Below are 14,242 nucleotides of genomic sequence, written 5' to 3'. Positions count from 1 at the left end.
GGAATGTTATGAGATTCTGAATGGTATCTAAACTATTTGGGATTCATGAGGCAGGTACTGAAGATTCAGTATTAATATTTGAACAAGAAATTCACCACCAGAGCTGTCCATTAGAAGGACTAATCTTGAAAGAATCTGTAGGATGTTTTGGCATGAGAAGGACTGAGGGAAAACAATTAGGAGGATGTATTACTAACATAGGTGAAGTGTGGCGAACAATCAGACTGGGGAGAAAGCAATAATGATGAAATTGTGTGGGCAAGGGGTATAACAGGATTAGTAGGACTAGGATTATGAAAAAGAAAGGCATAAAACACAGACAACCTAATAATGTCCAGCCTGATAAGTGGGAGAATACATGTGTCATTTAAACAAAATGTGAAGTCAACAAAAGAAACCAGCTTCAGAATGAGGTTAATATTGCTTTGAAAATGTTTTCTTTGAGGTTTAAGTCAAATGGAAATGTGATGAAATGCTAGGCAATAGTTAAGAAGGAAGCTTCACTAGAGGCAAAAAAAAATGTAGAAAATATTAACAGTTAATAACTGAATCTTTTCCTCCCCACAAATAAGATTTATTTATAAGGAAGTCAAAACCACTATTGTTTTTCATCTGTTTACACATATCTCTGATATTTTAGGGATTCACATGGATAATCCTGAAACTTTTAACAACAGGCTTGCTTAATTCCACTGGCTGTTTTATTCTAAGCTTACTCTGGTTTGCATATACTTCAATAAGATACAGATTGTTGACATTGTACAAATATGATAAAAATGGAGAGAACCCATTCTTGTTCTTGAGTTCTTGATCTGTCTGATATGCTTAGTCAACAAGAGATACAAGATTTTTAAAATCTTCTTTCCTTGTCATATAATTCCATGAAGGAGGAGAGTATTATCATACAACAGATAATGAGTTGGAAAATAAGAAAGCTAACCTCAGAGATTAAGGCTTAAAAAAGGAGTAGCTTGTGTTTAATGCCTCTGTAACTTGGCAAGAGGGACATAGAAGGCTTAGTGAGACCCAACATGTGCTTAGAGGTGGATTTTTAGTTGATGTCTTGGGAGGTTCTGTAATCTAAGCTAAATGCTTAAAATCAATTAGTATATGTTAGACACAGAAATCTGTTTTTATCCCTCTATCTTATTTCTGGGACTTTCCATTCTCAAGAGCCTGAGAAACTAAACCTTACCTTGATAACTTGTTATTTGTGGTAAGAGATAAGACTTTTGTAAAACGCAATTGTTTTTTAATGTCTCTTTTCCATACTAGGGTATTGCATGTACTAGTATTTCAGATTTTTACTTTTGACACTTTCTCAAATGGGAAGCCATTCAAGAGTAATGTAATACCTTGACTAGTTTTGTTTTAATACTCACCCAAGTATATGTTGAGAGACGAGAGAGAGAGAGAGAGAGAGAGAGAGAGAGAGAGAGAGAGAGAGAAATAGAGAAACATTGATGTGAGATTGCTTGCCTACCCACATGCGCCCTGACTGGGGATCCATCCTGCAACCTGGGTATGTGCCCTAACTCAGAATTGAACCTACCACCTTTCAGTGCATGAGATAATGTTCCCACCAACTGAGCTACACCTGCCAGGGCCTGGGGACGGTTTTTGTTTATTTTTAAATTAATCGATAATATGTTTTAGAAAGAAATAAAACTGGAACATTCCAGACTGCCACCAAAATGTCACACTGCATCTCCATTTGTGTGTTAGCAAATCCCAGAGAACTGAGCCTTCCTATTCTTTGCAGCCCAGGCCAGTCACAACTGTGCTCTCTGAGTTCTCCCTCTTCTTTTTCCTAACCAACCCCAGGCTTCCCAAATCAGGAGCGGGCTGGAAAATTGCCTTGCAAGTGACTAATATGCCACACACATATCCCATAGGTTATTTTTCATTATGGTCATCAAGCAGGCTCTTCAAGGCAATGAACCTCTTGCAGCCCTGCATTCTGATGTCGGCTATGCTAATGTAGAAATAAACCAATGGGGAGAGGAGTAATGGCCCTCCAAGGCAGCTCACCCCATGCCTGAGGGCAAGGAGGCCTGCAAATATATGAACATGCTGAACAAGTGAACAAGTAAGTAAATAAGAAAGAAAGGAGGAGGGGGAGAGAAAGAGAAGGATGAGGGAGAGAAAAATAGAAAGCAAAAGAAGCAAGAAACTCAGTGGGACCATGATGAGCTAGCAGAGCCAGTCACATCTCCCAGATTTATTATACCCAAGAGCAATTCTGGCCCACTATGAAGATCACCAGAACATGGTGCATATTAACAAAATCAATCAGGTCAGAGAAGACCACCTTGCTCTTTACAGTGTTTTTATGTCCATTGATTTGTTTTAGCAGTGGGTGGGCAGAAGTTAGGATGGATAGACACAAACAGCTTCATGAGAACAGTACTTTTTTTTCTAGATGTTGTAAGGAATCAAAATATCTCTCAACTTTCTTATATTATCTGCATCATGAGATAGATTGATCTTTTTGCCAGCACATGAAAATAAAATGTAGAGTACTAGAGATACAGCAAGGATCAATGATGACTTTAATTTTATCACTTTCTTATGTAGCCATTGTCATGTGAATATTCAGGAAGTCTCAAAATATAGTTAGATTATGAATTCTACCTTTGAAGTTATCTACAATGTTTTCCATGAAAATGGAGAATCCAACCACATTCAGAGCCAAACCCACCTCATAAATCTGAGACTTACCTCTGCCAAGAAGGACCTATTATTGTTCAATAGTAATTTTCCTCTATGGTTCAGTCCATTATCTCCAACTTCCCAGGTGATAGCCTTTCCTTCACTCACATCCCAGTAAATGGCTAAGTCCTATCTATTTATCTCCCAAACATCACTTGGTTGCATCCAGTTCCCCTGTTTCTACCATTGCCTCCTCAAGCTACACCACCATCTTTCCTCATCTTAACTACATTGACCTCTCCTATTTCATCTCCCTACTTCTACTACAGGTTTCTCCAATCCATTTCTTCTATAGCCAATGATGACCAGCACCTTGCACAGTGCCTGACTGATAGGAGGCACTCAATCAATAGTTGTTTAGTCCCGTGGTCGGCAAACTGCGGCTCACGAGCCACATGCGGCTCTTTGGCCCCTTGAGTGTGGCTCTTCCACAAAATACCACGGCCTGGGCGTCTATTTTGAAGAAGTGGCATTAGAAGAAGTTTAAGTTTAAAAAATTTGGCTCTCAAAAGAAATTTCAATCGTTGTACTGTTGATATTTGGCTCTATTGACTAATGAGTTTGCCAACCACTGATTTAGTCAATGAATGAGTCACTGAGTGAAAAGATTTGATAAGCATAGCAGGTACCAATATGGAACCTGCTTTTCAGAGCCAATGAGATTAAACCTTTTAATCAAACATTTCCAGGCCTTAATAAATCCCATGTACACATAATTTTTCTTTTTAAAAACAATATTGTTGCTTTTTCCAGGCACTCGCCACATCTTTTCTATCCACCAAATGGCTTTTGAATACATATGCCTGTGGCTCCAAATTGATATAACACCTCTAGAAAGAAGAATAAGGAATTTAAAAATGATCTGTATCTATTTTCAAATTTTCCATTTTAAGAGCCAGTGTTTTTTTGTTTATGCGCAATATGTTATATGATGACATATCTTACATGTTTTCAAAACCATCCAAGTAATTATATAAAAAAGAGTTTTATGCCTAAAGTTATGTGTTATATTACCAGGAGCACTTTATAAGAAAGCAAGCATGGTCACAGACAAGAGCCTTCTTTTTATCAGAGAAAAGTACATTTGTTTCCTTAACAAATCTAAGTAAATAGAGAGAAAAACAGCTCTTAAATGTTCCCAGGTTGTTATCCTAAAGTTCTAATAAATATTTAGAATCCAAGAAGGATTGAAGAAATCTGTGAACCTAGAGAGGCCTAGCATTGATTTTAACAAAGTAAAACCCATTAACTTGGCAAAGTTTCATACTTTATAATGACAGTTTTCTTTAAAATAAGGACCACTAATTTAAATGCCTTCAGAGAATGGTTGAATATATGCATTCCCCACCAAAAGGCATGCAAATTATTAAAGTTCTAATGCCAAAATATGTCGAAAGATAGATTTCACTTGTAGCCTTCAACGTCAGATCCCTACGGTCAGAGACTTAACGTATATACTTTTTCCCCTTGGGTCCTCTGCTTGAAATTGAGCAATAAATGTTTTTGGTTCTCTTGTAATGTTTTTGTTTGGTTGGTTGCTTTTACATGTGGCATTATTTCTTGGGAAAGAAAAACAAGCCTGAGATAACGTTACAAAGCACATTATGATGAATTCATTTGGTATCAGGATAACAGCAGTGATAATAATGAATCACTGTGGATGAGATAAACCCATCCAAAGGAAATTTCATTGCAATTTGATGTTGGGTAAATGTCTCATTTAAAAAAAAATTGCTATTGTACATAATTTTCCTTCATTCATTTGTAGGATGTTTGCTTTAGAAAAGGAACTATTTCTAATTTTAAGAGGAATTATCATTATACTATATAATAAAGAGGTAATATGCAAATTGACCATCACTCCAACACACACGATGGCTGCCCCCATGTGGACACAAGATGGCCCCCACAAGATGGCTGGCAGGGGAGGGCAGTTGGGAAGGACAAGGCCTAAAAGGGAGGGCACTTGGGGGTGATCAGGCCTGCAGTGGAGGGCAGTTAGGGGTGACCGGGCTGGCTGAAGAGGGCAGTTGGGGGCAACCAGTCCTGCAGGGGAGGGCAGTTTGGGGGGACCAGGCCTACAGGGAAGGGCAGTTAGTGGTGACCAGGCCAGCAGGGGAGGGCAGTTAGGGGCAATTGGGCTGGCAGGGGAGCAGTTAGGCATTGATCAGGCTGTCAGGGGAGTGGTTAGGGGGTGATCAGGCTGGCAGGCAGGCGAGTGGTTGGGAGCCAGCAGTCCTGGATTGTGAGAGGGATCACAGATTGGAGAGGGTGCAGGCTGGGCTGAGGGACACCCTCCTATGCACGAATTTCATGCACCGGGCCTCTAGTTCTTTTATAAATACCTATACAAAGAAGGGATGCTCAGTTTTCCTTAGGCTCTTATGTCTAGTAGAAGAAAAAATATTTAAGTTGAGCACTATATATGAGTAATGAGTTTGACCTACAAAACTAAGCTAGCCAGTCAAGGAAGTAGAAAGCCATGCAGTGTTACTGGGAGTTGAAGTTTGAAATTGGGGAGTAGCAGAAGAGCAGGCTGCAGAGACCAGGAGAGAAAAGGCTCTTTAGACCTTCTCTGGTAGACTATTGTGAGGATTTCATCTTGTAGTTAATAGGTAGGCATTATTCTTAATCTCATCCCAGGCTCTTGATCATGGCCCATTCCTCCTACGACTTTCATTCTTTACTCAAAAATCGCCATTTATCTAAGCCCTTTTTTGCACTTTTTAAAAAATCCTTCCTATTTTTTAAATATATTTTTATTGATTTCAGAGAGGAGGAGAGAGGGAGAGAGAGATATAAACGACAATTATGAGAGAGAATCATCTATAGTCTACATCCTGTGTGCTCCCTATTGGGGATGGAGATAGCAACCCATGCAAGTGCCCTGACTGGGAATGGAATTGTGACCTCCTGCTTCCTAGGTCAATACTCAACAACTGAGCCATGCTGGCTGAGCAATCTTTTCTATTTTTAATGCACTATTTTTCCACTTTTCCCTCTCTCTTACTTTTTTTAACTCCTGGATTTCCCAAATTTCAGCCATCTGTCAATCCTTGTCACTATCCTCATGAGATGCTCTCATATGGACATCAGGTCTTCCACAAGGACAGAAACACTCAATCCATGAATGGGCTAGGTCAGTGGTCAGCAAACTGCTCTGTTGTCTAATGAGTTTGCCGACCACTGAGCTAGGTTGAATATGTCCTTTTGCTGAGTCTGCTATATAACTTGAGCATTTGTACATTTTTTTTTTGCTTCTGTGGGAAAATTCATCATCTGATAAAAATTGAAAGTTACTTTCTGGAGCATATTAAAAACTCTGAAGACATGATGACTGTATACTCTAAGAATTAACATGAAAGGCAAACTTATTTAGTTTATCTTTAAGAAAATGACCAGACAGTATTTTTCAGATTTACTTGAATGCTAGGATCTGACAAAGGTAAGCAATGGGGATGATCTTAAATAGAAGGTGTAACACAGTAGGTAAAAGATAGCATGCCATACTTTTATGAAATTCTACCATAAAATGATATCTTGCATTGCACAAGCCTCTATAGGGTTCATATTATTACATTATTACATACTAGAGGCCCAGTGCACAGATTCATGCACGCTCTAGCAATCTGGGACCCCTTGGAGGGATATAATAGTACACAAAGTGGCAAGTGGCCAGGGAGGAGCCTGAGTCCAGGTTGTGCACCACGCTGCCCCCGCTCATCCAGGCCCCACTGTGCCTGCTGTCACCGGTAGCACTGCCATGGAGGCGGGCGATGCTCATGCCACCATCTGGTGCCCGTTGGTCAGGTGAACAGTGCTCTGCTGTGGGAGCGCACTGACTACCAGGGGGAAACTCCTGCATTGAGCATCTGCCCCGTGGTGGTCAGTGTGCATCATAGTGACCAGTCAAACGGTCACTTAGGGTTTTATATACTAGTATATATAGATTTTTACTTGCCTAGTGAGTAAACTGAGTCAATAATTTGTTTCAAAATAAATATTTACAAAATTGTAATGAAATCACAGAATTGTATTCTTGACACATCTACTTGTTCAATGAAGGTTTGTTTTCCTCTCTTATGTTTCCCTCAGTTTTGATCTTTCCCCCCAATCATTTTTTTTCTCTCTTCTATTTTCCTAGTTTGCCTAGCTTAGGGGATATTTTGCCAAGTCTTCTTTGCCTACATAGCTTATCCAATTTGTCACTGTACAATGTCCCATGACTCCTTCTTAGCTTATTCTTTTTCTTCATTTGTCACATTTCATTTTCTATCTATTGTGTTTTCATATAGTTTTAGAAGTTTATAAAATATACTTCTTAAATTTCTACAATGTTTTCATATAAAATGTACTGAGTTCTTTTTCTTGTATTACTCCCTATATAAAATTCTCCCTTGCCTGTAATCTTTCCCTTCCCTCAATTTGACCAGACTTAAAAGACTTAAATATGTGTCATTTTATATAATTTCTGAACATTTTACAATTTAAAGAGCATACAAGAAGTTGAGAATAATGCCGTAACTCTAAGACATGCCCCTCTTGATCACTAGCCTCCAAATATCTCTTGCCTACCCTTTCTTTAAGAGTGTGTTCATTTTGTGCACCTTTGTCTCCTGAACCCCAGAAATTCTGATTCAGTCTTCTTAGGATCAGATTCTGGGCTTTTATATTTTGAGAAAGCTACCCATGGGAGTCTAGAGTCTGATATGCAGTGCTTATTAAGAATGATGCCTTATATTTGAATCAAAACACAATAAGCTTTCTAGCTATGATGAATAATTCAATAGATTTAATTATGATTTTCTCTCTGTCCAAAACTAAGACTAGATGTTAATTGCCAGAGCAATAGATCAGGATGTCTATGACAACAGAACATTAATATGATATCAAAGTTTTTACAGGTGATTATTAATTTAGTTCTTAAAATATTTAAAAGCTATAGAATTAAAAATAATTCATTTTTCACTAAGTGAATAAAGTTGATAGAGGTTTTACATTTAATTTTGTGAATCAAATTGTATCTTCTTCCAGGCTCAGAGGCTAACTGTAAAAGACCATGAACAAATTTTTACTTCCTGTTTTGATCCATTATTTTGTTATCTTACATTTTATTGCTGAAAACACTCCTTAAGTAGATCACATACTGTAAATACTGCTCCTGATTGCAAAACCTTCTCACACAAATGCAATAGACTATTTAATGAGCTTTTCTCTCACAAACTTAAAAATCTGATGACCCTGATTTAGGACTCTATATAAATGAGACTTATATATAACAATTTTAAATTATTGCTTTATTCTTAGCTATTCGGTTCTCTATTATCTGGGAAATAGAAATAACAAAACTTTTGTTGATTCTATAATTGTTTTGTAAAAGTCAATGTAATCATCAGCCTTGAAGTAAAAGGAACAAAATAAAAAATACAAAGGAGCCAGCTGGTGTAGCTTCGTGGTTGAGCATCATCCTATGAACCAGAAGGTCACAGGTCACAGTTAGGTCTATTCCAAGTCAGGACATATGTCCAGGTTGTGGCTTGATCCCTGGTGGAGAGTGTGCAAGAGGCAGCCAATCAAAGATTCTTTCTCATCATTGATGTTTCTAATTCTCTATCCCTCTCCTTTCCTCTCAGAAATCAATAAACACATATTTTTTTAAACATTTACAAAGGAAAATGGCTTAGACAAAAATTCCCAAGCAGCTTTAGTTTATAGCATTGTAAGCCAGCAACAGGAATTCTTTGATTACTTAACAAAGATTCAGAAGGCATTTATTCTATCATATTACTACTCAATCTATTGTTCCCAGAGCTGCAATGTGGGCATCCCCTGAAACTTGTTAGAGATAGAGAATTTGGGGCCCTCAACTGACATACTGAACCAGAATTGGCAGTTTAAAAAGATCTCTAGGAGATTCTTGTACATGTTCAAGTTTGAGATGCACTTCGATAGCACACATCTAATAGGTGCTCCATTCATTTTTAATAAGTATAGTTGTGGATGATGGATACCATTGGGGGTACAAATTAGAGTCACAATCTTTTCCCCCTATGTTTTAGGCAAAGATTTTTCCTGACTTCTATGTTTTAGGCAAAGACTTCCCCATTTCAGTAGTCATTCATGATTGCATGATTCAGCTAGTTTCCAAACCCTGGTGATTTTTGCCTTAACAGTTCATGATACCTCTAGCCTTTCCTTCCTGGTGCACTGTCAAAACTATCTCCTGTCCCAGCTGTATTGCCTGTGTCCCTGCCTTAACAGTAGCCTAAATCCTGCCCCAGAAACACAGATCTTGCTCTCACACTGCTGAACTTAAAACTTAAGTAATTTTCTTTTGCCTTCCAATGAATTGCAAACTCTTTAATAAAAATCAAAATCCTCTCTGGCCAGGTCCAATATACACCTAGCACCACATCTATCCTTAAACTACCACCATCATATATTGATATAGAACCCAGATGTACTTTCCTGGTCAGATCATGGAAACTGCATAACAGAGGCCTTGCTTTCTGCCATCCCTTTACCCCACTGACCTTCCAGGTGCCTAAGTCCTACTTATTCTTTAAATTCCAAATTTCTTCCAAAGGTCTCTCCTGCTCCTCCTTCCACTGAGGTCACCCTTCTTCTGTCCAATATTGGACAACTTGCTAGCTAGTATAACACATTAAGCTCTGCAATTTATTAGACACTGCTAAAAATCCTAGAAAATTGTACTTATTTCTTTGAATCTCTAGGATGCCCAATGATAAGTATTAATACTAATGATACCCTAGTGATAATGAGACTGAACTCCTCCATCCCTCCCTCCTCCTCTTCTTCCCCCTTTCTTTATAGATTCCTGCATTCATTCAACATATACTTATTGAACACTCTTATGTACCAGGTATTGTACTAAGCATTAGGGATACAATCTTGAATAGGACACAATATCTGACCTCAAGGAATTTATGGTGTAATAGGAATATAGACACAATTTGTTATATAGGGGTGTATACCTATTACTAAAATTGATGTCATGTGCAGCAATGGTCTGATCAGGTGGTAAAGAGTGAGATGTAAGTAATGGAGCAAAATCTACTTGTTGCAAGGAAATGCCACATTTACTATAGTATATCTCATGCACATTTTAGAGTATGATCAGGAAAGCTTATGAATAGTTCAATAACTGTGTATAGTTTTATATTCTTTGTGAGATATTGTGTCCCTGGAATAATGGCTTTGTTATAACTTGTTACTGATTTATCCAGTCTTTAAACTGCTAAAATTTTACTACCCAAAGTTCTAGCATTTGAAATATTACACAGTAATAGTAGTAAAAAAAATACCAAGAAGTTTATGTGGAATGAGAGTTTAAGGGAGAATTGACCCAGTCTCCAAAGATAGGCATTCATTCATCTATTTGTCAAGCATGTTCTGGGGTTTACTGTGTACTTGGTATTGTCTCAAGGGACAAGGGAATATAAGCGTATTTGATTATTAGAAATACATCTATTAGAAAAGTGTTATGCATACTGACTTTATACCATTAGTACATAAGGACTTAAAAGTACTTTAGATTTGGTTATCTCAAGTTCTCATATTATTTTCTTTTCTAAACTTCACATTGAAGAATTGGTTATTTTCATTGCCTTACCAATTCTAAATTAACTTTTTTTTAAAAAGGCAGAATATCATTTTAATTTAATGCTAAAAACATTTTTTACTTATATTTGGTTGTAATAGTCTTTCTTTTTTGTTAATAGTCTCTTTTTAATGGAACTATTTTTCTGACATATTTTAAAATTTCATTCAGTATAAAAAGAAGATATTTAAGGTTGACACCATCAATGACTCATAAAAATGTGCTGGTGGCTATAGATTATTTTTAAATTTAATGCTATACCTTAGGGATTTATTGATAGGCTACCCTTGAAAGCAATTATTTCTCAGTTTCATAATGCAAAATATATTGATAGGAACAGAACTTGAAATAATTTTCCTTCTAATACAGTAATGTTTTTTGTTTAAGTATTTCTAGAGATTTTTTCTTTCTTAATACTGTGACTAAACCATGTAGGTTCTTTTTCACCTCTTATATTGACTGTCACTAACAAATCCAAATACTTTTTTCACGTTAAATTTTACAACACTTCATAGACTATTAAACATGGAGCATCCTTCTGGGGACAAGAAATCGAATTTGCTCTTGAGAAGGTTTTCAACTAATTGATTTGTGGGACATTATAGCATCCTCTAGCTGACAAGCTTTACAAATATAAAAACTGAAGTTGAACCGAGAGAGCACTTTTTTTTACTAACCTATAAACGGTGTCTTTCTGCCTTGTATCCTTAGGATATAGCCATGTCAGTTTCATAGAAAAATTTTCACATGGAGCTTTTTTATTTCTTCCTCTCCCAGCAGAACCACATGTGGTAGCACATTGTTTAATCTTTTCTCAAATAAAAGGACATGGGGCTTCATTTTTGTTTTGCCTTTTTGGTATCTTACAGGAACTCCAGGATGGCATCGGGCAGCGGCAAATTGCTGTCAGAGTATTGAATGCAACTGGGGAAGAGATAATTCAACAGTCCTCAAAAACAGATGCCGGTATTCTACAAGAAAAATTGGGCAGCCTGAATCTGCGGTGGCAGGAGGTCTGCAAACAGCTGGCAGAAAGAAGAAAGAGGTAAGGTGACAGATAAAATAAGAATTTTAAAGTTTAGCAGAGATATTTAAGCTGTCCTTTAAAAGAAAGATTTTGTGTAAGATTGTAACCAGGGTGAAAAACACTAACATTAAGGAGCCTATCAGAAGTTAATCAATAGCAATAATACATTTTTCTTTCTTTTTATTATGTACTGAAATGTTTAGTTGTTGCTAGTTAAGTAGGAAATGCTTTTCTGCTACTCTAAAGTTTCAAGTTTGTTTTAAAAATCCCATGATTGTATAAATTTGAATGTATTCAGTATATTCCAACTTTAACAAGCTGAGGACCAATGCTTTTTAAAGGAAGATGAGAAAAGGAAATTATAAAGGACTATTTTGTAGCAAAGTTGCTCTTTGGCTAGATTTTTTAACAGCTACAAATGTGACTGTGTTGCTCAAAAACATGATAATAATATTTACCTTTTAGTTTCACTGCATTTGTTAGTACATTCTTGAAGAGGGACATGGGCCCAAAATTTTCAAATCTGAAGGGGAAAACAAAATCTCAAAAAGGTTATTGTTGAATTCATTCATCATTTAACTTTCCCTTGGAATGCAATGAAAGCACAGAAAGCCAAATGCATGCTGCTGCAGTTGGAAGGCATAGATATTTTTATAAATGGGATTTTGTATTATGCTTCCAGTTGTCAGTAATAATGTTTTCTGTTTCATAAGGGCGGACTTGGCCTTTATTTACCAAGTGAGACTATTATTGTGAACAATACAAACTAGGTTCTATTGGCAGGCTCTTGCTTCCTACCTATTATTTATATAATAGGTGAATTTTTAAAATATATTTATTTATTAAATTGATTGGGGTGACATTAGTCAATATGAACATATAGATTTTAGGTGTGAGTTTCTATGTTACAAGGGGTGTATATTGCACCATATGCCCACCACCCAAATGAATTTTTAATATTCAGAAAGCTGAAACAACTCATTGATAAACATCTTTGGTGAGGATTTATTAGAAAAGTTTTGGAATTGTGCCCATTGTCTGCCCACCTGCTCTTGCCGCCTTTGCTCATGCTGCATTATTCAGAAAGTAGATAGAATTCATATTTCTGTACCAAAAGGATAAATCAGTCGACCTACACACACATGCATGCATGCACACAAATCTTGCTAAAGTTAAAAAATAATATCTAAAAACCATTTTATTTTAAATATTCGTTTAGAGAATATTATCATTTATATATTGATTACATAAAGACTCAAATTTTGTAGTTAAACTGCTTCCTTGAGAAAGTTATTACCTATTTCCTAAGTTGAAATCCTTCTAGTAAACACACAAATATCCCATTATTTAAATAACTGATATGTTTACACTATGAACAAGTTTAAACTTGTATAATGTCAGTTTTGAACTAGACTCAATCTAGTTTAAAATAAAATGTTAAGAAATGAAAAGATTAAGAACAATTGAATAACATGCTAAAAAATAAATATCTTGAATTCATAAAGTGGGTTCAATTAATTGGAGGGTTATTCTTTACTGTTTATAAGGTATTGTTTCTCAAATATATATATATATATATATATATATATATATATATATATATATATCCTTTTTATTGAATTGATGAATTGATTGGGGTGACACTGGTTAACAAATTTATATAGGTTTCATGTGCACAATTCTATAATACATCATATGTACACTATATTCTGTGTTCACCATCCCAAGTCAAGACTCTGCCCATCACCATTTATCCTCCCTTATACCCTCCTCCACCCTACTGCCCCTGGCAATCACCATCCTGTTGTCCATATCCATGAGGGTTTTTTTTTTTTTATTATTTCTTTTTTGTTCAATCCCTCCATACACCCCTACCCAGCTCCCCCTACAGCTGTCAGCCTGCTCTCTATGAGTCTGTTTCTCACTTTTTAAATATCTTATTCATAGTATTTGAATAAAGTATATAAAATTTTTTCCAAAAAACTTTTTCACCTGAACTTTTAAAATCATGTTATTTGTTATTGATTTATAAATGCAAATTAGAACTTGTACATGAAGATAGAGCAATGTAGTTCTTTTACCAAATAAGCTCTATAATTTTAGATCCTTCTAAGTTTATAAGAAAGTGGTATATGCTGACTCTGTTGTGAAATATTACATAAATTGTAGGTTAATTAGTGTTAGGGATTTGGCTGTAATTGGTTAGAAAAATTTCTCCCATTTAAACATTTTGACCATAAATATTGCTTTTTTGTGCTTTAAAAAGTCAAGATCAGCGTCCTTTAGGTTTATTTTTTTTAACTCAGCTTTTAAAGTTGTCAACTTCATGCTACACTTTAAAAATAAATGTTAGCATATTTAAATTTCCACTGAGATCAGTTTTGTAGTACACTTCCTCAAGATTTTTATATCATTTTAATTTTGTGAAATGTGAAAAAGTAGTAAAATATTAGTGCCATTTCTACCAATATACACAGCTATTTCCAAGCATCCAGTAGGAAAGAAAGTAAAATAAAATATTTTATAAATAATATGTTAACCTAGCAATTGTGGGAGGGCTGTAATCATGAAACTATTGTTAATCAATGGCATGCTTTCAGTTCAACCCAAGCAGAAGTTTGAAGGAAATAGAAATCATTTTTTGCACAGGTGAAAAATAAGATAATTATTCAAGTTGAAAACAGTATTATTAGTTTGCAGTGGACTATAAATACATCTATTGGAAATATTTAATATTTCTTAGTCCACATACACAATGAAAGAATGTGTAGAATTTAAGTAAAAAAAAAGTCTACAAAAAGTATGTGTAGCATTATAGCTACATAATTTTAAACCTTTCTCCTTGAAAATTCAAGATATCAGAAATATGAGAAGGAAATGTT

The 14,242-nt window shown here is 35.8% G+C and overlaps 1 protein-coding gene across 2 annotated transcripts in view; it reads left to right on the top strand.

Moving 5' to 3' along the window:
• The window catches only part of DMD (dystrophin), a 2,362,317-nt gene that overhangs the window by 1,400,283 nt on the left and 947,792 nt on the right, over nucleotides 1–14,242 (top strand). For both annotated transcript variants that reach the window (XM_079764882.1, XM_079764883.1), the window contains exon 45: nucleotides 11,203–11,378. In XM_079764882.1, the coding sequence (XP_079621008.1) occupies nucleotides 11,203–11,378 (176 nt within the window). The remainder of the gene's footprint in view (nucleotides 1–11,202; nucleotides 11,379–14,242) is intronic.

This window comes from Cnephaeus nilssonii, assembly GCF_951640355.1.
Source record: "Cnephaeus nilssonii genome assembly, chromosome: X".
Lineage (NCBI taxonomy): Eukaryota > Metazoa > Chordata > Mammalia > Chiroptera > Vespertilionidae > Cnephaeus > Cnephaeus nilssonii.
Note: the sequence above shows the minus strand (reverse complement) of the source record. Positions and strands in the feature narration are given on the sequence as shown.